This window comes from Uranotaenia lowii, chromosome 1 (assembly GCF_029784155.1).
Source record: "Uranotaenia lowii strain MFRU-FL chromosome 1, ASM2978415v1, whole genome shotgun sequence".
NCBI classification, from domain to species: domain Eukaryota; kingdom Metazoa; phylum Arthropoda; class Insecta; order Diptera; family Culicidae; genus Uranotaenia; species Uranotaenia lowii.
In genome coordinates, this window is record NC_073691.1 from 99,609,898 (window position 1) to 99,633,990 (window position 24,093).

At 34.8% G+C, this 24,093-nt stretch overlaps 2 protein-coding genes and 1 long non-coding RNA gene across 12 annotated transcripts in view; 2 read left to right on the forward strand and 1 right to left on the reverse strand.

Moving 5' to 3' along the window:
* LOC129746975 (PHD finger protein 12) overlaps positions 1–3,712 on the reverse strand; it is a 141,071-nt gene extending 137,359 nt beyond the window's left edge. For 3 of the 6 annotated variants that reach the window (XM_055740994.1, XM_055741010.1, XM_055741003.1), the window contains exons 1-2: positions 3,536–3,711; positions 3,291–3,475 (exon numbers count right to left, since the gene is read on the reverse strand). In XM_055740994.1, coding sequence (XP_055596969.1) covers positions 3,291–3,475; positions 3,536–3,589 — 239 coding nt within the window. In that variant the 5' untranslated portion in view covers positions 3,590–3,711. Of the gene's footprint in view, positions 1–3,290; positions 3,476–3,535 lie in introns of all 6 variants that reach the window. The other 3 variants (XM_055740985.1, XM_055740977.1, XM_055740967.1) reach the window with 2 other exon arrangements.
* Positions 3,713–5,260: 1,548 nt separating this feature from the next.
* LOC129740194 (uncharacterized) lies at positions 5,261–6,182 on the forward strand. Its single transcript, XR_008736140.1, has 4 exons — positions 5,261–5,659; positions 5,748–5,852; positions 5,943–6,022; positions 6,152–6,182. It is a non-coding gene; the product is annotated as an uncharacterized LOC129740194 (long non-coding RNA).
* A 1,374-nt stretch (positions 6,183–7,556) lies between these two features.
* Positions 7,557–24,093, forward strand: part of LOC129747123 (calpain-D) — a 450,101-nt gene continuing 433,564 nt past the window's right edge. For all 5 annotated transcript variants that reach the window (XM_055741165.1, XM_055741174.1, XM_055741159.1 and 2 more), the window contains exon 1: positions 7,557–7,804. In XM_055741165.1, the coding sequence (XP_055597140.1) occupies positions 7,659–7,804 (146 nt within the window). In that variant the 5' untranslated portion in view covers positions 7,557–7,658. The remainder of the gene's footprint in view (positions 7,805–24,093) is intronic.

Below are 24,093 nucleotides of genomic sequence, written 5' to 3' on the forward strand. Positions count from 1 at the left end.
CGATAAAATGCAACAGCATCAAACCCCAACTTCACCTACGTAGAAAATTGTATGGAACAACGAATTTTAAGTTTTGTTTGACAGATTTGTGATCGGTGTAATGTCTAGTTTCTGAAAAGCATAAATTCTTGATGAATTTTTGAAATTCACAAAAAGGGGTTTTGGCCAAGCTTTCATAGGTCCTGCCCCACTGTGCGGTTGCAGCAACTACAAATATCTCGATCTTCCATGGTGGTGGTATTAGCACTACACACCGCGATTTTGTTTTGAACAAATTAACTACACAAAACCAACAAAACACTTATCACAGACTAGAGGAGATACTTTTAGTTTGAGGTTAGGTGTAAGGTTAGACACTTGGAATACACATTCTCCATTTAACTGGTCAATAGTTCAGACAAAAAATTGGGTTTTAGCGAAAAGTTCGTTTAGATCAGACTTCGGTGACGAGGCACTGTATTTTTCAATAGTTATATCCAGTACAATTTCAAAAATTTGAATTGAAAATTTTCCGACGAAAGAAAAAGCGTCTGCTCGAAGCAGTGTTGTCAATCTTCCCCAATATGATTTTATATCGACGGACTGACGTTAAAAAAAATAACAATTACAAATTAAAAAAGATGCACATCAACTCGACATATACAGACCCTTCCCTACTAACTAGTTAAACGAATAATAAACTAGTCTATATATGTAAATAAAAAAAACTCGACATCGTAGTTAAAAATAGAAAATTTCAAAAATGGCGCTGTAAACATCCGCTATTGTCGGAATCGTTTCTCTTTTACAGTTATTGGATAGATTACAAGTAAATTAAACATATTGAATTAAAAGTGTTAAAAGTTTGAAAAAATAGTCCACAGTATTGTTTTGATAGCCATCGTCCCCACTTACCCCGGTGTACCTCAATTTACTTGTTACTATCAAAATGTATTTCTTTGACCCTAACTTATGATTTTATATCAATTGGCTTACGTTTAATCGATAAAGAATAATTGAGGCACTTAGGATCAGAGGGGTGCAAGTGATTTTTTATCAAAACTGAGATAAACTGTTTTTTGGATAGTTAAAGTATAGATGAACATTCTGTAGAAGACACAGGTCAAAAGAAAAATTATTTCAATATTTTAAAGCTATTTATAAAAAAACGTGTCAATGAAAATCCTGTTTCGTTTGGTGTCAGAAGGGTGCAAGAGCACTTGCACCCTTCTGACACCAAAGGATTATACTTTTAGGCTGATTTCATTAGAACGTATACATTTTTGTCAGTTGAAAACAACATCATCTAGCTCCGACTAGGATTTTCTACTAGTTCTGACTAGGATAATCCAAAGTCCCCAGATAGAGAAGTGATGAAAATAGATTCAGGTGTAACTTCGTCGGCATGAAAAAATCTCATTGTTATGTATACAAAAAATTCTAAAATATTTTTTCATGGCAAATTTAGCTAATGCTAATAGGGATAAAAGGCAAACACAAAACGCACTTAACAATATTTTTTTTGGGAAATATATCTAAGAAAAATCTCTCAGATGAAAGCTTAGAGGATTCAGAGTTTTCGACAGGCTCTGATCATGATGTCACATACTATCCCACGGAACAAAATGAAACTTCGAACAGTTCAGATGAGTCGTTGCGACAGGTAGTTTATAAAAAATTACATTAAGTCTTTTAAGGAATATTTACATAACTGTTTAGGAAAGAGTTCTTCTGGAGAATCAGAAGTTTCTGCTGCTGCAGTTGCTAGCGAGAATGAGTCCATTCCTGGAGAGTCAACTGGCCATTCATCAAGACCCCAAAAACGCCAACGAAATCAGGCAGTCTGGAAACTCATCTTGCGAAAAAAGCTACGAAACCAAAGGGAAGCGTACGTTGGTTCTACCGGAAAAAGCGACCAGCTAAAAAGTTAATTCTAATGAATGAACACATATGCAGGTATTCTTGTGTATCCATTAAGGAAAAAGAGAGATTGAAAGTTTTCAACAAATTCTGGGAATTAGGATAGTGGAACTTGCAAACCTCGTTCATTATGAGTTGCATAGAAATTTGAAGCCCGAAAACGCAGAAAATTAAATGTGTGAACAAAAACAAAACATCTAGTATCATACTGAAAATACTCGTTACATACAGGTTCCAAAAGGATGCTATCATATTGTTTGGAGTCAGAGGGGTGCAAGTGTCATTCTTGGGATCAGAAGGTTGCAAGTGAAAAATATCAATAAAAGTCGTTCGCCGTTTTAACATAAATATCGCAAAAACTTTGGTTTTTCTTTCAGAATCGTTCATTTTAGATCTCATAAGACACACTCCATGGAAAATTTAGTAGAAAAATTAATTCGATAATTTTGATTTAGAAAAAAAACTTTGAGGCCCGTTTTCTCGAAATCATCATTTAGGCACTTGCACCCCTCTGATCCTAAGCGCCTCAATTACAATTAGAAATTACTTGACCGGAAATAAAGAATGGAAATATTATCGAAATGTGCTATTATGCATGCAGAAAAAATCAAAATATGAGCGCTAATAATCATAGCAGCTTTGAATTCTAGCGACACGTTGCATACGTCGCGACGTTGAAAATAATAACGACGCACCGCAAGTTTCCTAGGAGACCTGGAGCATTCCATTGATAGCCTAAGGAAAATGTACAGTAAATAACACAAACAATGTTCGAGTACTACATTGAAATCGCCTACTGGACAATTCAAATTCAATTCCGGTTTGTTATTTTAATGACTCAAGCTTTTCTACTAAAATGATGAATTTTATTATTAAGTTTTATTAGTTTTATTCGTGTCATAAAAAAAAATGATGAATATTTTTAATTATTTGTTCTAATAAGTATTATCAGGCGCTATCGGCTTCCACAGAATTCTGGCGACAAAACACTAGCGCCGAATGAGGGTTGACGGGTTGAGATCTAAGCTCGAGTTTAATTTTTTTTTTCATACACACACATGCACCAGTGCAAATTGCATTGTGTGAGTGAAGTCACGCTTGATTTTCAAAGTATTAGTGTGATGATGTGCTTCCACTCAAAGCTTGAATGCAAAGCTGCAATGCTTGTGTGAAAAGCTGCAAAGCTTGGATCCCATCTCGCAGGACGCCAGCACCATACACATAGTGTAGGTGACGCCAACGATTTGTTCGAAAAAACAACAGCCCGACTATCTTGATACTTGGAGATCTTTGGTATTATTCAAATATTTATAGAATAAATACTATCCATAAATACAAAATTTGTAACTGACTTACTTACTAGTAACAATAAATTTACAATTACAACTTACTGGCATCCCAAATGAAAACTTGACGGACATCGATCACAGCATATCAAATCTCCTCCTTCACTACAGTAGTAACAAATATCATTGTTATGACCCCGACCAGGTTTTCGGTAATATGAGTTTAACTTCTTGGTGGTAGCCTTTGGCATCTCAGAATGATCAGGGGGTTTCACGAGGGCATTGATAAGCTAGAGAAAATTTTGTTAATTAAGGTATGGAAATTGAATTTGTAATTTCACATTTAATACCGGCATGAGACCAACTGTATTTTCAGGGGGCAACTGAATTGGATATTTCGACATCGTGACGAGCTATACGAAATAAAAGAATTCAATAACTTTGAGTAAAAATTCCATTAAACAGACACCAAATTAATATTATTTTATGAGGTTCACGGTAAAAATAATAAACTCAGCGGTAACTTTTTTGTACGCAACTTGGACGCGCAAAAAGTCAGAGGACTCACACGCTCATTTTTATTTAAACATTTTGCGGTTGGAAAATAACCATTTTATGGCTTTGGCCCAAAAACTGCCAATATGGTTATTTTTTAAGAATTTTTCCTTCTCAAATTTTAACCATTTTTGTAGTTCTTGAGCAAGGATGGAAAGGTTGGTTACCTAATAAAGTATTTTTGTTTTAGGTATTGGTGCAAAAATGCAAGATACTCTTTCGACTGCAATTTCACCATCCGGAAAAAAAACTGGAACGGGCTGGACTGCTTTAAAAATATCACCAGCCAGTGAAAAATAAAAACCTCAAACCCCCTTCCCCCAACAGCACACTCAAATTCTCTTTGACTCAGATTTGAAGGAAAACAATTCAAAATGCGCCAAAACTAGGAAAACTCAAATTTTGATTAGAGCGGCAAAACTCAAAAATGAATTGTTGGGGTTTTCGCGAATTCTGAGTTGTTTTGGTTCAGGGTGGTTTAGGCTTGTTCATGGATCGACTGAATGAAAAAAAATCAAAAATTTATGAAATTTCAAAGCGGTTTTGAATGGAATTTTTGATTTCAAAAAGAAAAAGACGATTGGAAGCAGTGTTACCACATCCAAATCTGTACCGCTCATCGAAAAAATCTTTTTTATCTGTACCGAAAACTCAAAAATCTGTACCAAAATCTGTACCAAAGTTTTCTGTTTTAAATATGTTGATATGTGAAGATTTTGTTTCCTTATTTTTAATCTTTAATGAAATAAATACTTTGTTTCACAAAGTACAGTTGTTTAGCTAAACACTTTTTGTGAAACTCATTCAATCATTTTTATTTTCTCTCTTGAAAAAAACTGACATTAAAAAATATTTTTCATAACAAACACTTTCTAATGTTCATGATGTTTATACATAGTTTTATTAAAACGATTTTAGAGCGTCATATTTAATACGACATTTTTCGATCCGTCGATTAATCTTAAATAACTTCTCGTTTTGAAGATAGCGTTCAATGTGTCAACACTCCGACGATTACGAACTTTGGTTTTATTGGCATTTGTTTATGAGAAAATGCGCTCAACCACTGCTGACGAGTTGGGGATTATAACCAGATATTTAATTATTTGTAGCAAATTTGGAAATCTTATTGTTCCTTCGTGTACTTCCCAGTAAGGAACTCCTATCGTCAAAATAATAATGGCTAACTTTTGACTTATTTTTTATAAAGTTTTCAATATACTGGATTAAAGTCAAAAAATTCAAAAATCTGTACAAATCTGTACCAAATTTTGAAAATCTGTCATCTGTACGTACAGATTCTGTACCAAAAATGAGCTCAAAAATCTGTACCTGTCTAGATAAATCTGTACATGTGGCAACCATGATTGGAAGGTGTATTCAGAGTGCCTCCAGCTTTACCCGCCTTGGGTGTATACGATTACGATTGCCTGTCACAAGATGGACGATTCCGTGCATTGGTATAAGAACACACCTAAGCTTTAAGCCTACACGGAAAAAAATTGCATGGGCTTTTCAAATACAGAGTCATGATAATTTTACTATATCCATCATTTAGTATTTTCAACCATGATTTAGTATTTTTTACCGAAAATCTGGGCGATAATACTACGACATAGTATTTTTACTATGCGAACTTTGACAGCTCATAGTAATTTTCTCGTGTCTTAATTACCATGCGCATGATATTTTGATATTACACAATTCGTGTTCTTGAAATTACTATGCCCATGATAATGTTGAAACACCGTCATCTGTGTTGTCAAAAATACTATGCGCATTATAATTCATAGTAATTTTACTATATGTGCTTCGTTCGAGTGTTTGTTTTTTGACGGGTCAGCCGTTCGCAATTTCGGAACGCGAACAAAAATTATCGGATTGTCGGGAAATGATGATCGGGAAATGTATTCCCTCAGGTGAGTAAATTGTGTTTTTTTTGTTACTTCAAATTAACTGCTTATGAAATATGCTAACAGAACAATTTTCCTATATTGTTTACGAAAGATTTCCCAGATTGTGTCGTCGACCAGCTGGAAGGGGCCTCAACGAGCCTTTGAACCAACACACCCGGAGCGGGACAGCAGATCAGTCAGGTTGGAAATTTTTCAGGTTAGTGAGATTTCGTTCTATTTCATTCACCAGCTGATTTACCATTTTTTCAATTCCATGTGTGATACTGTTTTTTCTTAATTTATTTAGTGTCGGCGAATGCGCTAGAGTTCCTCAACCTCCCGATATTGGACAACGTCGGAGGACATTGTGACGAAAGCTGCTAACCGGTGAGCTAGCGCACTGTTTGCGGAACGCAATTTCAGTACATCTGCCGGGCTGTTAAATGCAGGTCTTCAGGTGAGTGATCGTATTTCCTATAATTAATTGTTTCCCGTTTTTTTTCATTTTCGTTTCAGACGCTAAGTGTGATGCAACCCCTGTGCCCCATTCGTGGGTGGTGCTACCACCATGAATTGAAGTATAAAGAAAAAAAAATTGAATAAATAAATATTTTAATTTGTAACAAATGAATTTTATTTCGAGGTCTTTATACAATGCCGCATGGTAACTTTGTGATGTATATCATGATAGGGTACTCATTTTAATGTGTTATTACGATAATGGAAAATTGCAATTTTACTATGCTCGAAGTAAAAGAGATCATTCTACCATTGACAATTTTACTATGAACGTAGTCAAAATTACTATGCGCAGCCAAAATTAAGACAAAGTAAAATTACTATGTGCATGGTAATATCAAGAACAAAACATTATTGACTCAAAAATATGGTTGCGTGTTGTTCATTTAAACCACGGATCTAGTAATTTTACTATGCTTTTTTTTTGTGTGTAGTCCACACTAGGAGACGGCTCGTCTCGAGACGGTCTCAGCGTCTCCCATCTTCTTCGGGAGACACTGAGACCGTCTCAGCTTTCCAACAACAACAACAGACAACAAAGTTCGTCTCATAACAAAAATCGCAGTTCATATTGCCTAGTGTGGACTAGGCTTTACACGCCTTGATAATTACTCCTGATCAGAGATGCCAGGTTTTGAGGATGAAAAATCCGGGCAATTTTGAAAAAAATGTCTGTACATAAGGAAGATCACAAATTTGATACAAAACAAGAAATTTGACAATGTGTGTGAGCGGAAGGGGGAGGAGGGGGTTGCTTTTTTGTGGTATTCGGGGTAGTTTTCGAGTTGAACTACAGAACAAACACTGTTTCCTACCACCTACCATGTCTATCTTATTTTAAAAAAAATATTTTTAATGAGTGGGTTGGTCAAATACCAATGAATACAAGCGAGATTTCAGTCCAATCTGGCATTTACGGATCAAATCCGATACATGAATATTGATTTCATCGCTCAATTCTGAAAGTCTGTAAAATCTGGGCACTCTCCGCAAAAATCTGGGCAAAATCTGTGTCTGACCAATATCTGGACGAAGGGTCAAAAGTCTTGGTTTTACAGACAAATCTGGGCACCTGGCAACCCAGCTCCTGATCCCTACAGCCTTTTTTTAAATAATTTTCCACTGGTTTTCACTGGCGGATGTGACATAATTTATCAAAAAACTTTCAAAACAATCTAGAACCGTTCGAACTTCGCGCACGTTTCAAGATGGCGAAGAAAAAACGTCAAATTTTACAACCATTTTGTAGTTAATACCAAAATGGTTAGATTATTTCATAGACAAATTCTTAAAAAAATAACCATGTTTTGGAGCAAAAACCATAAAATGGTTATTCTATAACCAGAAATGGTTAAATAAAAACAAGCGTGCGTATCTATGAAAATCGTAATTATAATTTGCTTGAGTGTAAACGAGAAAACCAAAATAAGATCGTGAAAATTGATATTGATTCATTGGTCGCGAAAAATAATTATACGTTCCGTGTTCATACTAAAATGATAAAATGGGAACAATAGCATCCGTGTTGCAATGGAATTGTACAATCTGTTACGCGATTAATCCAGTTGAGAATACTCATTGCTTGAATTGCAGAAAAGGGAGAAATTTGCAAAAAGCCAATTTGAAAAACGGGAAAATCCAATCAAAAAGGTGAGTTTTTTTTCAATTTACATTTTAGTTTAAGATTTTTTTTTCCAAAAATGAGACAATTTCCTCTTTTTTTTTTATTTAAATATCCATATTGCATCAAGTTACAGGGATAAACTTTTATGCTTGTCAAAAGCAATCAATTCTTGTAGGTAGTACATTATATTTACTTCATTGTCAATGTATTAGGGTAACGGACTTATTTTGGACCAGGGGACCTATTTTGGACCACCTTGTCTAGCTCTCTTATAAAGCAACTAATAATGAAAAAAATAGTGCATTACATTAAGTGCACGGGCTTCAAAAATATTTACTACACCCAAAATAATCCGCACGTCGTGGCTACGTGAAAAACTACATAATTTTTATCCAATTGATTTTCACGTAAATTGTACGAAAAAAATAAGTAAACGCTCCCCTAATAGGAATTTTTGCTTGGTGTATATCGCGTACAACTTACGTGAATTTCAAGTGAGTTCAACGCAATGTAATGATGGAAGCTACGTGAAATGCGTTTAGTATTGAAATGATGTTTGAATCGTCTCCTCGATGCCGACGGCTCCTTCTCACGGTCCTTCCTTTTCTACTCGGCAGAGCTTCCAGAAGCTTTCTCCGAAGCTGGAAACAAACACAAATCTCAGCTTAGAATGAATTAATTTCCGACGGGGAAATCAATATACACTTACCTCCACGCTGACGACGCTCGGATTTGCATTGCATTGCTCGGCCCCGCAGGATGACAAGTGTGGTCTATACTGGTCGACTTCCGACGACAGCAAAAAAAAAAAAACAAGTAAGCTGACTGTCAAGAAGTCCCTTTTCGAATAAGAATTTGATACCATTATCATCCACTTGAAATTTACGTGAAATTCAAGTGTAAGTTATGTGAAAGTTAAGTAGCTTTTACCAGGGGATACTTGATACTCTGTGGTTACACAAAATTCACGTAGAATCGATAGGATGCAACAAAATCTTAATTTACGTGAAAAATCCCGTAGAAAAAATTTCAAAATTATTTTGGGTGTAAAACAATTTTATGATTATTTGTTTTGTAAGAGAGCTAGACACGGTGGTCCAAAATCGGTCCTCTGGTCCAAAATAAGGCCGTTACCCTACGATCTTTCAATACTTTTTTCTAATGCCATATTCGTTTTCATCCTGGTGGTGCACCGGTAGTGTACCAAGTGCTGTCAAAGCGTTTTTTTATATGAAGATGACAGCAGTTGTTGCTTACTTATAATTTTGGTTACTTTTGCTTTTTAACTACGATGTCGAGTTGGTGTGCATCATTTTCAATTGAAATTTTCTCGTAAACTAGCTGGCTCTTAACGACAAATTCTTCATCGAAACAATACTGTAGCATCCTCCAAACCATTCCTTCCTTCATCCTATCATTTCAAACCATCATCTTTAAACACACATCTCAGAATCCTCAAATTCCCAAAATCATCATAAACTGCAAGACCCCACATGCAGCAGTAAAAACCTATTCAACTGCAAGACCTCACAGTCTTAGCAAGTAAACCTTTTTGCTTTCCTTTACAGTAATCATAAACATAACAATCACTTTAAATGTTACCCTTCCTGAACCGAGCAATAAATTATGCATTGCCAGCATTCCTTCAAGCCATTCCGGAAAACCCAAACATGACCCAGAGAAGAACTTTTTAAGCCATTCCGTAAAAAACCAAACATGACCCAGAGAAGAACTCGGTCATAAACAAATAACTGCTACCACATGTTTACAAACATGTTTACCAATCAGATAGCGCGTCGTCTTCCTGAATTCCGCTTTACTCGTTTCGGCTTAACTTTAAGTTACCATCTAAGTACGTTCGAGAAATAAAATCAATCTGTAACCAACTTCAAATCAAGTAAGATATCAGTGATCCGAAAGTCCGATTGCCTCATGGCGACCGTGACAAAGTAAAGCAATCTGGAAAAGTGTTGTAAAAGTTGTCTTCAAGAAGTGCTCGTGACTAATTAAGTGCTTGTGACTAATTAACAATGGGTTGGTTCTCGGCGGACGAGATCGTCGCGCCGGTCGTTAACAGTTCAAACGACCAGCAGAACCTCGCCCAAACCATAGCAATTTGCCTGCTAGCAGCAGTTGCAATTAGCTATGCGAGTGCAAAAATGCTGGCGAAACTACACCGCCAGTATGTAGAACGTATCGCGCAAAGGGCGATAAACCGAAATTTAACAATCGGAGCCTAAACTCGCTTGGCAGTTTCCAATTTTATTGGCTCGCGATTTTCAAAGTGAATCGTCAATAGTGAAAAAAAAAAACTAAGTCTTGGTATTTCCGGACCAATTTAAACAGTGAAAAAATCCTTAAAATTCAAGTGAAGAGACTCAAAAGGCGACTTTTAGTCCCGAACAGTAAGACTATAAAAAAAAAAAGTTACAAACCTGCCCAGATTTCCATCAAAATGAGTGCGAAAAAAAAGTGAAATTGAATCCGTTACCGCCGGGAGAAGAAAAGACCACCAAGGAAACCTAGGAAGCGACGAAAGGCGTCAAGCGGCTGGCCAAGGAAAAGCCACAGAATCAAGAAAGGAGAAAAAAGACGACGATGAAGCTGAAGTAGAATAAAAATGGAGACAACATCCAGCAACAGCAGCGGCGACAACAACAACGACGGCACCGACACAGAACAGTACGGGCAGCAGCCATAATTCACCAGGTATCCATCAAACCGTCATGCGAGGTACATTCATTCAGAAAAATCCTATTAATTATGCCATAAAAAAAATAATTAAATTTATAAGACTGTCTTATGATGGAAATGAACTCAAAGGACGAACACCGGTTTCAATAAGGGATTGTTGTTTTTCATAAGATATTCTTATGCGAAAAGAAAATTTCGCATGCAATAAAAATAATTCCAAATTGTTTTCCAAATCATTTTATTTTTGGTCTATTTGTCTGGTACAGCATCTTGGCGACAATAAGCAATCTTTCAAAATTTTTTATCGCCGCGGCTCTTTGACTTCGCGCTTCTCGACGGTCTGAAATGAAAAAAAAATTAAATAAAATGTATCTATCTATTGTGATTGCAAGTATTCTCAACCTTTAAATTGAATTTCAACGAAAACTTACCACTAAGAATGTCAGAATCACATTGACATCAAAGTAACTTTACTATTAGCTAGTGCTTCTGACGACGATGAAATAGTTGTCTGAAAAAATGTGTTCATCATTTCTTCACAATGCCGTTTCCTCTATTTTCATAAAAACATCGAATGAAGATTAAAAGAATTACATAAGACTCTCATGAAAAACTATTTTACACTCTTAAAAGAGGCTCATAAGATGCTTCTTATGTAAATTATAATAAGAATTTTTAGAAAAATTTTTTTTCTTAATGTCAAAAGTCCAAGCTTTAATTATTGGAAAAGTTATAGAATTGCAAAAAAATAGAACAAAATCTTGAAAAATCAATTAATCATTATATATCAAAGGCTACTCTAGATAAGCATTTGACGAATGCATCTCGACTGTTCGACGAAATTGATGCACTTCTCCAAGAAAATCAAGATAAAATTCCAGACCCAGATTTTTTTACATACTTGAAGCAAGCCAGGAATTCACTAGGCTACGTGAAAGAAAATTTCAGAATAAAAAGCATTAAAACAAATACGACAATGCCTGAAGTAACAGCACCTTTTTATTTAAAAATGGCGACCGCTCTGGTGGTCTAGACGCATTTGTGGATTCAGTTAATCTACTAGCAGAACTGACCACAACTCCGGCACACATAATTATTGCCGTGAAATTTGTAAAAACAAGACTAAGCGGTAGAGCTCGTTCAGCTCTTCCTGCTGATGTGTCAACATTAAATGCAATAGTTGACGCAGTAAAACTTCATTGCGAAAGCACCGAGACATCAGACTCGGTAGCCGCGAAATTAAAATCTTTAAAACCAAATGGCGACGCTGAGAAATACCTTCAAAGCGTCGAACAGCTAACAGCTAAATTGACTTCGCTGTATATAAAAAACAGCATACCATTAAATGTCGCTACCAAAATGGCAACAAAAATGGGTGTTGAATCATTGGTAAATAATGCCACTGATTCAGATACCAGAATAATAATGAAGGCTGTAGAATTTCCATCAATTCAAACAGCTATTCAAAAATTTAACGAATCAAAGTGTGTTCCAACAGCACAAATTTTTAACACCCATTCAAGTAAACCACATTTTAACCGAGGAATGCCAGCGCGAGGAAATTACAATAACCATTTCGGTTATAGTAATAAAAATCATCGCCAATTTCAGAATGGTAATCAATACCAGCAGTACAATCAGCGACAAAATTCTCGTGGGAACTACCACCAAGGTCGCGGAAATTATCAAAACCAAAACCGTAGAAATTTCCACAGCCAAAATCGACCACAAAATTTCAATCAAAGAGGTGCGCGAATATTTTACGCACCGGCCGAAATGACACAAATACAACCACAACAACTGGCGCCTCAGCCAATAATAGAAACCCAACAAAACACAAGTACTCACCCTTTAGTAAACACTTTGGGGCAGTTTACTCAATAAATGTAGCTGCCTCAAACTTCGTAAAATTAAGACTTAATGCATCAAATAAAATTTGTTCGTTCTTGGTTGACACTGGAGCGGACATTTCTATTCTGAAATTTGGAGCAATTAATCCTAACTGGACTTATAACCCCGACAATCGTTGTTCTATTCGAGGAATAACGACTGAGGAAAAAGTAAGTTATGGCACAATTAATTGTTTAATCGACACTGAAAACTATGCTCTCGAAAGCAGTTTTCATCTTGTTGGAAATGATTTCCCTATACCAACTGATGGTATTTTGGGAAGAGATTTCCTTGCTAGGTATAAATGTGAAATTAATTACGACTCATGGATGTTGACCGTATATTATAACAGCGTATGTATCCAATTACCTATATATGACAACCTGAATGGATCATTTGTCATCCCAGCCAGATCGGAAGTCATTCGACAACTATCAAGTTTAAATATCGATTCCGACATGGTAGTTGAATCGGCACAGATTCAACCAGGTGTATTCTAAAGTCTGCTTCATTTAATATTGGAACAAATTCTTTTGCTCATTGTGGCGCTCCTAGTGGACGGATTTGGAAACTTTTTTCACCCACGTGTCGGGAAATTCATTACCTTTCACCATGTATTTATGTCATAACACCAAACGAAAGCATTTTGTAAACAACCGCCATGGAAGCCGAACGGAGAGATCAAATTGTGCACAGTTTTCTTACGAGAGTACGAGTACGAGAATTTCTTCGAAACAGCAATGAATAATTTTTTTAATTTTTTTTATGAAAGAGTAAAGAAAATGCTACATTTGTATGAAAAACAAATTATGAATTCGTTAAGGGGGGGGGTAGGGTCTAACGGGTATAAAAAAACACCATTTTCACGATTTTTTTCTAGAGCTATCGTTCAAACAAATGTATTCAAATTTTTTGCATTATACAAAGCATTGTTAAAAGAACATTTAGTAATTTTTTCGTAGAAAAATATTGAAAAATGAGCCGGTGACGGAGCACTTTTCGAGGATGCCTTTTAGAAAACAGGATTTGCGGTGGACACTGTATCTCAGCACAGAATCATCTGAAGTCAAAAAATCAGAGCAAAATATTTTTAATAGATGTTTTTCTGGACCCCAACGTTTTTATTTAACTTAAAAATATTTTTATGAAATTTTTGTGGCTGTTTGAAGTAAAAACTACGATTTTTCAATTAAAAATCCGCCATTTTTCACCTCTAAAATCTCCCCAAAGTAAAAAAATCAAAAAAGAAAAACGTTGGGGTCTGGTATTTTATATGTAGAAAATATGTTCCGAATTTGAAAAGAATCGGATAAGTAGTTTTCAAATGACAATGTCCACGGACTTTAAAAATGTGCTTTCGAGAAAAACGCGTTTAAAGTTTCTGCTCTTGCTTTCTTGCAGTATAAGATAGGAGGAGATAAAAGCCTATAACTTCTACAGTTTTGCTTCAATTGACTTGAAAATTTGACACAACATTCTTGAAATGTTTTACAATAAGAAAATAAAAAAATAAAAAAATCGATTTTTTGAAAGTGTTAGACCCTACCCCCCCCTTAATAAATGACTGAACTACACGCAATTGTTTGTGTTCCAATATTAAATGAAGCAGACTTTACATCCGTCAAACTTGATCAGCACTTGGTCGTACAGCTTTCGAGCACGGATTCTGGCCACATTGTTCTGCTTCAGCGTCCGATTTGGCTGTTTGCTGGCTCGGAATGACCTTATTCTTTCCCGGAGACGAATTCGTCGCACCGTACTGTGAGCGGCCTGGAACTTATTGGCCAAATCGCGGTCTGAAAAATTTGGATTCCTCTTGACGGCCTTGATGATTTTCCCACGCAGTTTCCGGTCGACAGTTCCACTCCGACGCTTCGAATGCGGCTTCCGAGCCGTCGTCAATGTTTCCTTGTACTGCTTGATAACACGCCATACGGTATTTCTGGACATTTTAAGCTGGTTAGCTAGCTTCGATGCCGACAACAATGGATTTTCAAGAGAACTGTGCACAATTTGATTTCTCCGTTCGGCTTCCATGGCGGTTGTTTACAAAATGCTATCGTTTGGTGTTATGACATAAATACATGGTGAAAGGTAATGAATTTCCCGACACGTGGGTGAAAAAAGTTTCCAAATCCGTCCACTAGGAGCGCCACAATGAGCAAAAGAATTTGTTCCAATATTAAATGAAGCAGACTTTATGCCAGCACCATTGTAAATAAACACTCACCTTGTTTAAGATTTATTAATACTACGGCAGAAGATGTAATAATAAGTAACATTAAACCAAAGGTCCTTCACCTAAGTGATTTTAATATTTTCCAGATAACTCCTAACAATGATGAAAGGGAAAAACTATTACAGCAAGAATTGCTTATGAACAATGTTCCACATTACGTTAAAGGACGATTATTAAATTTATGTAATGAATTTAGTGATATTTTTAGTCTCAAAAACGATTTTTGAACATGCAATAATTTCTACAAGCAAGAAATTCGTTTGGAAGACAGTAATCCTACCTATATAAAAAATTACAGAAACGCTCATAGCCAAAAAGAGGAAATTTGTCGTCAAGTTGACAAATTGATAGAAAACGACATAATTGAGCCGTCAGTTTCCAATTATAATTCGCCTATTCTCTTGGTTCCTAAGAGGTCAGAAAACAACGAGAAAAAATGGAGATTAGTGGTTGATTACCGTCAACTAAACAAGAAATTGTTGGCTGATAAGTTTCCACTACCGAGAATCGATGATATTCTCGATCAACTCGGTAGAGCCAAATTTTTCACCACTTTAGATCTTATGTCTGGTTTCCACCAGATCGAGATAGAACCAGAATCTAGACACGTCACCGCGTTCTCACTTCCCGAACGTGGTCATTTTCAATTCAAACGTCTTCCTTTTGGACTCAATATAAGCCCAAACAGTTTCCAAAGGATGATGTCCATCGCACTTAGCGGTTTAAGCCCTGAGTGTGCCTTTTTGTATATTGACGACGTTATCGTCGTAGGTTGCTCAGTTGAGCACCATTTGAAAAATTTAAGACGTGTTTTTAATTGCCTCAGGAAGAGAAATCTCAAATTAAACCCAGCAAAATGTTGCTTCTTTCAAACGGAAGTAACATTTCTCGGACACAAAATTACGGACCACGGTATTTTACCAGATAACGCAAAATTTGATATCATACAAAAATACCCGAAACCAATAAATTCAGATCAAGTCAGAAGCTTTGTAGCTTTCTGCAACTATTATAGAAGGTTTATTCCTAGATTTGCACAAATTTGTTTTAATCTTAATAAACTTTTAAGAAAAGATACTCCTTTCAATTGGACTCCAGAGTGCCAAACGTCATTCGAAACTCTCAAAAGTGCATTACTAGAGCCACAAATATTACAATATCCCGACTTTTCAAAACCCTTCATATTAACTACAGACGCATCAGACTTTGCCTGTGGCGCTGTATTATCTCAATTGCATAACCAAGATGATCTGCCTGTCTCGTTCGCAAGTCGCGCGTTCACAAAAGGCGAACGAAACAAACACATCATTGAGAAAGAATTAGCAGCCATCCATTGGGCTGTAATGCATTTCAAACCTTATTTGTATGGACGTGAATTCATAGTTCGAACTGATCATCGTCCGCTTATATACCTATTTGGAATGAAAAACCCGAGTTCAAAACTAACACGAATGAGGCTGGACCTAGAGGAGTTCCAATTTAAAATAGAATATATACCCGGTAAAAGTAACGTAGCTGCAGATGCGTTATCTAGAATACAAATAGATAGTAATGAATTATCAAACCTTCAAATTTTAAGAATGCAAACCAGGTCAATGCAACGCAAGCCTGAGAAAGTGCAGACAAGGTCCATGGCTAGCAAACCTTGTTTAGCCAATTGCGATGAAAATATAAAAAGAACGAAGCCTGATCAACTTCGAATATATGACGCAACAAATAATGCGCAAGTAACAAATTTAAAGAAAATTGCATTTCAAATCTTATTCAATGAAAAACTACCGGTAGTAAATGTTACAATCTTTGATAAAAGATATAAAAATGGTCTAACTCTAGCGTTAGGACTAGAACTCAATTTAAAAAATTTGAAAAATATTTTTCAAACTATTAATGATTTTTTTCAATCACCCAATACTATAGCAATTTCAAAAAGCGACGCTGTATTCAATTACATAAGCATCAATGACTTTAAACAAATTGGGAACAAAACTATTAAAACGATTCAAATAGTTATTTTTGATCCACCCAAAATAGTATCAGATCCTACAGAAATACAGAAAATTTTGGAACATAACCACTGTTCACCCACAGGAGGACATATTGGCATATCCCGATTGTATAGAAAATTAAGAAATTCTTATATTTTTCCAAACATGAAATACACAGTTAGCAAATTCGTTAAATCTTGTGAGATGTGTAAACTTAATAAACATTTTTCTTCTGTAAAAGAAAACATGGTCAAAACAACCACACCTATTAAACCTTTTGATATAGTTTCAATAGATACAATTGGCCCATTTAGTTTAACACCAAATGGCAACAGATACGCTGTGACGATGCAATGCGATCTCAGTAAATACATCATTTTAGTTCCCATTCCTGACAAAACTGCATCAACAATATCCAAAGCAATAGTAGAGAATTGTATTCTAATCTATGGCCCAATGAGTGCTATTCGCACCGACCAAGGGACAGAATACAAAGGTATATTTGACAACATTTGTGACCTTCTCAAAATAAATCATACTTGCTCCACTGCATACCACCCCCAAACAATAGGATCTTTAGAAAGAAATCATAGGTGTCTTAATGAATACCTAAGAACTTTCATAAATGATCTTAAAACAGACTGGGACAGTTGGCTACCATATTACAGTTACTGTTATAATACAACTCCAAATTCATCTCACGACTACTCACCGTTCGAAATTTTGTTTGGCAAACCCGTAAATAAATTTGAAAATATCAATTGGAATACAGTTGAACCTTTATATAATCATGACTCATATCTACATGAGCTAAAATACAAACTTCAAGTAATACATCAACATGTTTTTAGGAAAATAGAAGAAACCAAAACACTTAGAACACAAAAAATTAATAACAATATAAATCCTACAACATTGTACATCAATGACCTTGTATACTTAAAAGTCGAGGGTAGAAAAAAACTAGACAATGTTCAAATCGGACCATATAGAATTATAAAATTAAACGGAAGTAATGCAGAAATATAACACGAAGCTACAAATCATACTACGATTGTTCATAAAACCAGATTAATAAAACATCAAAATAGTTAAACAAAAATTATCCAATTCAATAGTAAAACAGGAGACGACCGCAACATTTTAATTACTATAATTAGTCTGAATGGTTACACCATTCTTCGAAAGGAGGGAGGTGTAGCATCCTCCAAACCATTCCTTCCTTCATCCTATCATTTCAAACCATCATCTTTAAACACACATCTCAGAATCCTCAAATTCCCAAAATCATCATAAACTGCAAGACCCCACATGCAGCAGTAAAAACCTATTCAACTGCAAGACCTCACAGTCTTAGCAAGTAAACCTTTTTGCTTTCCTTTACAGTAATCATAAACATACCCGCATAAATCAGTATTATACAACGACTATTCCCATTATCTTCTTCCCAAGACATCCAAAAGATTACTTCTATAGTTTGGGATTATTAATGTAAGATAAGGCTTATCATTTTTTCATGAAATGGAATCGTTTGGACGCACTTTACGATACAGGGAACGGGTCGTTAAGTAGAGTAACCATTCAATTTTTTTGCTTTTTTCTACTCGTTTTGAAACGAGTGGATCATATGTGGAATCTTTACTAAATGATCATCTCATAAGAAAAAAACGATACAGCATTTCGTATAGTTTTGATTAAAAGATAACGAATACGTAACAAAATTTCGTTTATTTATTCATGAATTATTTTACACCTTCCGAAAATTTTAATTTTATTAAAAAAAAAAACACTCCATGCGCGAAGATAACGTGTACTGCTCAGGGGCGGTCCTAGAGTTGGCTCTTGGGGGGGGTGATTTTTCAATTTTCAAAAATCAGTCAATATAAAGGAACGTTAATATCTGAAGAAAAAGCGATCATTTGAGTGATCGACATAAGGGGGAGGGGTTGTGAGGGAGGGGGAGAATGGTCAGTTTCAATTGAGTCTACAATATAAGCTGCACACTGCTCCTCCTTCACCCATGAATTTCACTGAACAACATGTATTTAAAAAAGGATGAAACAAGAGATGAATAGTGAAAACTTTATCAAAGTTTCTCTTAATACTAATTTCAATATCCTTCTACATAACTTACACATCCTTTTATAAAACAACCAGCGAATCTATAATATCCTCCGCGAAAAAATGTTGATAGTTTTTTTTTATAATACGCACGTTGCTGAGAGACGAAATTTAAGCTATCTTAATTTTTTCCTGAGCTTCTAAATATTTTATAATTTTTCGGAAGTATTTTACTTTTACCGATAAGCCGATAAACTTATTAACAAACATAACTAACGAGCATTGAATTCTTCATTGAGGTATTTTACTGAATCGTGATTTGGAAATTCAGTATTATTATTTTCAAGTTTTGAAACACAATATATAAAATCAACACTTTAAATATAAATTATGTAGAATATCCGATTATCGAAATCAGTTTCTGAATATGAAGCTTCTGGCACCTAATTTAATTTCATTTGCTCTTGAATTGAAATTTATCATTCAAAATTTTCAATTTTAATCGTACTACAACAAATGAACTATAAAAAAAAGTAATAAGTCTTTTTTATTGTTCATGTACAGAGGTGCATACATTATTCTTAATTTAAAAAAAAAATTAAATTATAATAAAAAAAGGAGATGAAGGGGTAATTCTGAAAGTTAATACTATTCTTTAGTGAGAAGAGTCTCAATCATTTACAATTGAAATAGCCAAGCTTTCAGATTCAGAATATCAAACCTTAACCCTTTCCTTCCCATGGTACAGCAAGCATTTGAACTTTGCGCTTTGGATCAACACCATTTTTTCACCGAATGTGTAGATATGAGTGAAGAAACATTGCACGAAATTTGAAGAAAATCGGTTCGCTAGGTTTTCCTTGGCAGATTCGTATTTTAATCAAGTCTTCATTTGTTGTTCAATAACTTGACAAGTTTTTATAATTTCCTTCAAATAAAATTACTGATGTGCAGAAGGTTGCTTATGCAAGCAGAATCAAACGATGGTTTACTTAGATTTCAACTAAAACATATAAATTTTTGAGTTAGTAAAGTGGATCACTGGTGATACACTAGGAACAAAACGTACTATTCTTCTTGTGAAGCTTCTTATCAATACTCAAGAAAATCATTTCGTCAACAAAAAAAATCCCTTCAGGATAGTTATTTCATCTGCTTAAATGACCATATGTCTCGAAATATTTGTAAAAGTTCGTGATTTTCTCGAAAAACGGCATGTTTTGTTTTCCTTGCGCAAAGTGTCGTGGCGGCCATTGTTCAAGGCAAAAATGAAAATTTCAAATATTTCGATAAATAGACTTTCGAGGGATGCGTATACCAAAGAAGTTTTTTATCAAATAGGATCGTTTTAGTTTGTGATCAAAGAAGTAATGAAATTCCATGTTTTTTTTTCATTTATTTCCTGTTTTTCATTTGCACCCTATGTGTTGTTATCTTCCCAATGGAGCACATATGATCCACCTCAAAACCCAAATTAATCAAATGGATCATTAAAGTAGACTTACATCTTTTGTTCTAGAACTTCAGCTGAAAATCAATATTTCTATTTTTAAAACCTGAAAAACCTCGTGGGAAGGAAAGGGTTAAGCTTAAAGCTTTAATATTATTGTGTAAATGAGCTGAAAGCAGTATCGGTGACATAATTGCTGTAGATCTTTAAATCCAGGAGTGTTGGTTAAAAATCACTAAAGAATCTTCTGACTGTTTAGTATGATAGATTGCCTTGTTGCCGAAAAAATTGAGAAATGAGAAGGGGATAATTTTGATTCCCAAGGGAAAAATTAAAACCGAGGTAAACTGATTTTCGAGAATTTTGCGTCCCAAACTCGATTTTTTTTGTCTGATTTTTTCTCTTCCTTCATATTTTCTGACATTTAGTAATTTTAAAACTAAGCAGTTTAGAGTGAAATCGATCAATGATAATAATTGATGAAGTAACTAACCTACATGAACAAAAAAATCTTTTCATTATCCTTTATTCATTCAACGATACAAATTTGAAGGAAGAATGCCAAAAAGTGACAAATTCCCGTAAAAAAACAATACAAGTTTCGTCTAGATAATCTTCGTATTTTACAAAATGAGGAAACATACCTACTTCTATAATTTTTGCTCATGGTAAATTACTCACAGTCTTCTTGAAAATTGATCATTAAGCCAAAACCTTTTTTTAAATCTTTTTGATATTTTACGCTTTTGCTAAGAAGTGCACAATTTTTTTCAATAAACCATGTGTTTTCAAAATTTATACCGGAAACAAGAACTGAAGAAAAAATACAAATTTGCAATTAGTGCTTTTAAATAAGTTTAAATCAGTTTTCAAATTCTTTGCACCTCGAAATGTGAATTTTGTTTATTTGTGTTATAGTTTTGAAAGCAGATTTTATAAATACTTTTTGTTCCTTTTTGGCTCTAAAAACTCATAGGATTCGCCAATCTCATAACAAGTAATCTCTTTTTTCGATTTATTGTTGCTGAAATCTCTTGAGAAGATTTTTTTAAATTTAAACTCTTACTATGAATATTTCATATTCGATTTCTGTTTGGCTGTACTTGTATTTTTTGTATGTTCATCCATAATATGAATGTTTGATGTGATGCATTTCAAACAGAATTAAATAAAATCAGATCTGGACTTTAATTTTTTTTTTTTGGAATTACATAATATAGGTTATTATTTTAAGTTTATAATTCATATTTGAATGGTGAAAAATTAAGAATGAAAAAAACTCGCGAAAGAGAACCTTTACCCGAATTCTTATTTTGCAATAAGTCATGAATTTCTTGTAAACGCAAGTGAAAATAGCACTACTTTAGATTTTAAATTGAGGTTAGCATTAGACATCTGATATGACTTTATAAAGTTTACAAATTCTCAATGAACCAGCTGTAAACAAAAGAAAAATACAGAATTTTAAATTCGTATTTATTTTTAAATTTCACATTTGTATTAGCTTTTTATTTTTAAAGTAAAGTTTTATTATAATCATTTTTCCTGATGCTGATCCTAAATTGATTATTTTCAATCGATTTAAAAAATATTTTGAAATACAAAAAACAATCCTTATGGGAAGCTAGTCGCTGCTCAAAACTTCATCACAAATAAATTTAATGCGGCATCAACACTTGTTGTTTATAACGATTGAATTTGTTTAGTGAAATATTGGTGACTAAAAGACAAAAAGAAAGATTACAAAGTTAGACGGTCAATTGAAGTCATACGTTTCCTAAACGCCTACTGGAAAACTGATCACTCCGATGGATAATTTGCCTAAAATTTAAATTTCTTACAATAAAGGCAATTTAACACTTGAAGGCCAAAGGATTTTTTTACTTCTTAGAACGACCAAGATCTGTTAATCCATTAAACATGGTAAAAATTTCTAAAAATAAAGAAAATTGAAAACTACACGATTCCGTACGTTTAAAGTTGAATGATTTTTTTTACTGTTTCCTTCTAAATTTGAGCAAATAATAAAGAAACTGCATATTGAAGGCAATAAATGTATGACGACAGCAGAACAAATATTTCAAGTATTTCAGTGTTATAACCATATTCACCCTCCTATGTGACTTTTTCTCTTTTTTCATTTTATTAAAATTTAAAACAAAATCAAGAATTTAGAAGCTCTGAATTTGCGTCAAGCAAATATAAAATTTATTACGATTTTCTCGTATTAGTTTAGGCATATCAGGAAAATTAGTGACTGTTTAAAAAAATTGTCCTAACATTTCGTTAATAGCCATTTAGAAATCAACACTAAAAACCACACCTTTGTTGAGTTACTTATCAACAAAAGTTATTTGGTATAATTTAGTCCAGTGAATCGCAAGTTACAGCTGCTTGAGTTTGGTGGACCGACTTTTTCAATATTGAGCCTTTCGTGATAAATTTACTTTTTTGTAGAATAATCACCCCCACGGAGTGGAAAATTTTGAAAATTGAAAAGCACATCTACTAAGAAAAGTTCCAAATTTTAATAGAAATTCGAGCTTTTGTGGGTTTTTTCTAACGGTTTTTTGCCGCTTGGGGGGGGTGATCACCCCGATCACCCCCCCCATAGGACCGCGCCTGGTACTGCTGCGCCTTATTATTCTTCGGTGATGGGGTACATCAACCGGGAAACTGGCTGGTGGTGCTGTTGGTTACACATCGTATCTTTTTCCGGCCACCTATCCGGCCGCTATCGTCTTCCTCCGCTGAGATTTTTCCGGTTTGGTCTCGTGGTCACCTGCAGCCGTGGCCGTCCATCGGCCGCGCCATAATCTTCCGGATGTTCAAGAACCGTTGCACCTTCTGGATGTTCCATTTGGCAGTGCTTTTTACAATTTTCCGGTATTCGCATTTCTTCGGAATCTATCGGTGCGCAAAAATAAAATCATTTAATTAACACTTTCTTCTAAATAAAGAGGTTTTCACTTACCTTCATCAGCACCTGTCGTCTGGTCGTCATCCCCGAATGCTTCCGCGTAGTCTTCGGAGGGTCTAAAAGCTACCTCCCACAATTCCGGAACACAAAAGGAAAAGCTTATGCGCGCTTGGCCACGTTTATTGACGTGACAGCAGAAAATTTGATGCGCGTTGCAAAAATAATCTTTTTATTCCCGAGATGATTAATCTGATCTTTCCAAAATATTTTTTTATCATTTCGGTGTGTTGCAATAATAATCCATTTATTCAAAGAAGTATTAATCGTATCTTTCAAGAATGATATTTTATCCGTTCTAGCGAAGGCACATTTAGCCAAAACGCAATGTGAAACGTAACTATTAATGTAATCAGAACCGAATAATACTGAAGATTCAGCATATCGTATTTGACTATGCGGGTAACAATCACTTTAAATGTTACCCTTCCTGAACCGAGCAATAAATTATGCATTGCCAGCATTCCTTCAAGCCATTCCGTAAAACCCAAACATGACCCAGAGAAGAACTTTTTAAGCCATTCCGTAAAAAACCAAACATGACCCAGAGAAGAACTCGGTCATAAACAAATAACTGCTACCACATGTTTACAAATATGTTTACCAATCAGATAGCGCGTCGTCTTCCTGAATTCCGCTTTACTCGTTTCGGCTTAACTTTAAGTTACCATCTAAGTACGTTCGAGAAATAAAATCAATCTGTAACCAACTTCAAATCAAGTAAGATATCAGTGATCCGAAAGTCCGATTGCCTCAATACTTAAATTCGGAACAACAAGTTAGAAAAAGAAACGGCGGTTGGAAATGAAGAAAAAAGATATTGTTTATAAAACACAAAAATTTCGTCTCCAAACGTCTGGGTGATTAGGAGCGGCTTTATACAGACTTGATGTTTACACATTTTTTCAATTGTTTCCATCATCCAATACAATTTAGCTGTATTTAGTATTCGGAAGATTAAAATTTGAGAACAGTACTTGTTTGTTTTGAAATACATAGGTAGAAATTTTCGATAAAAT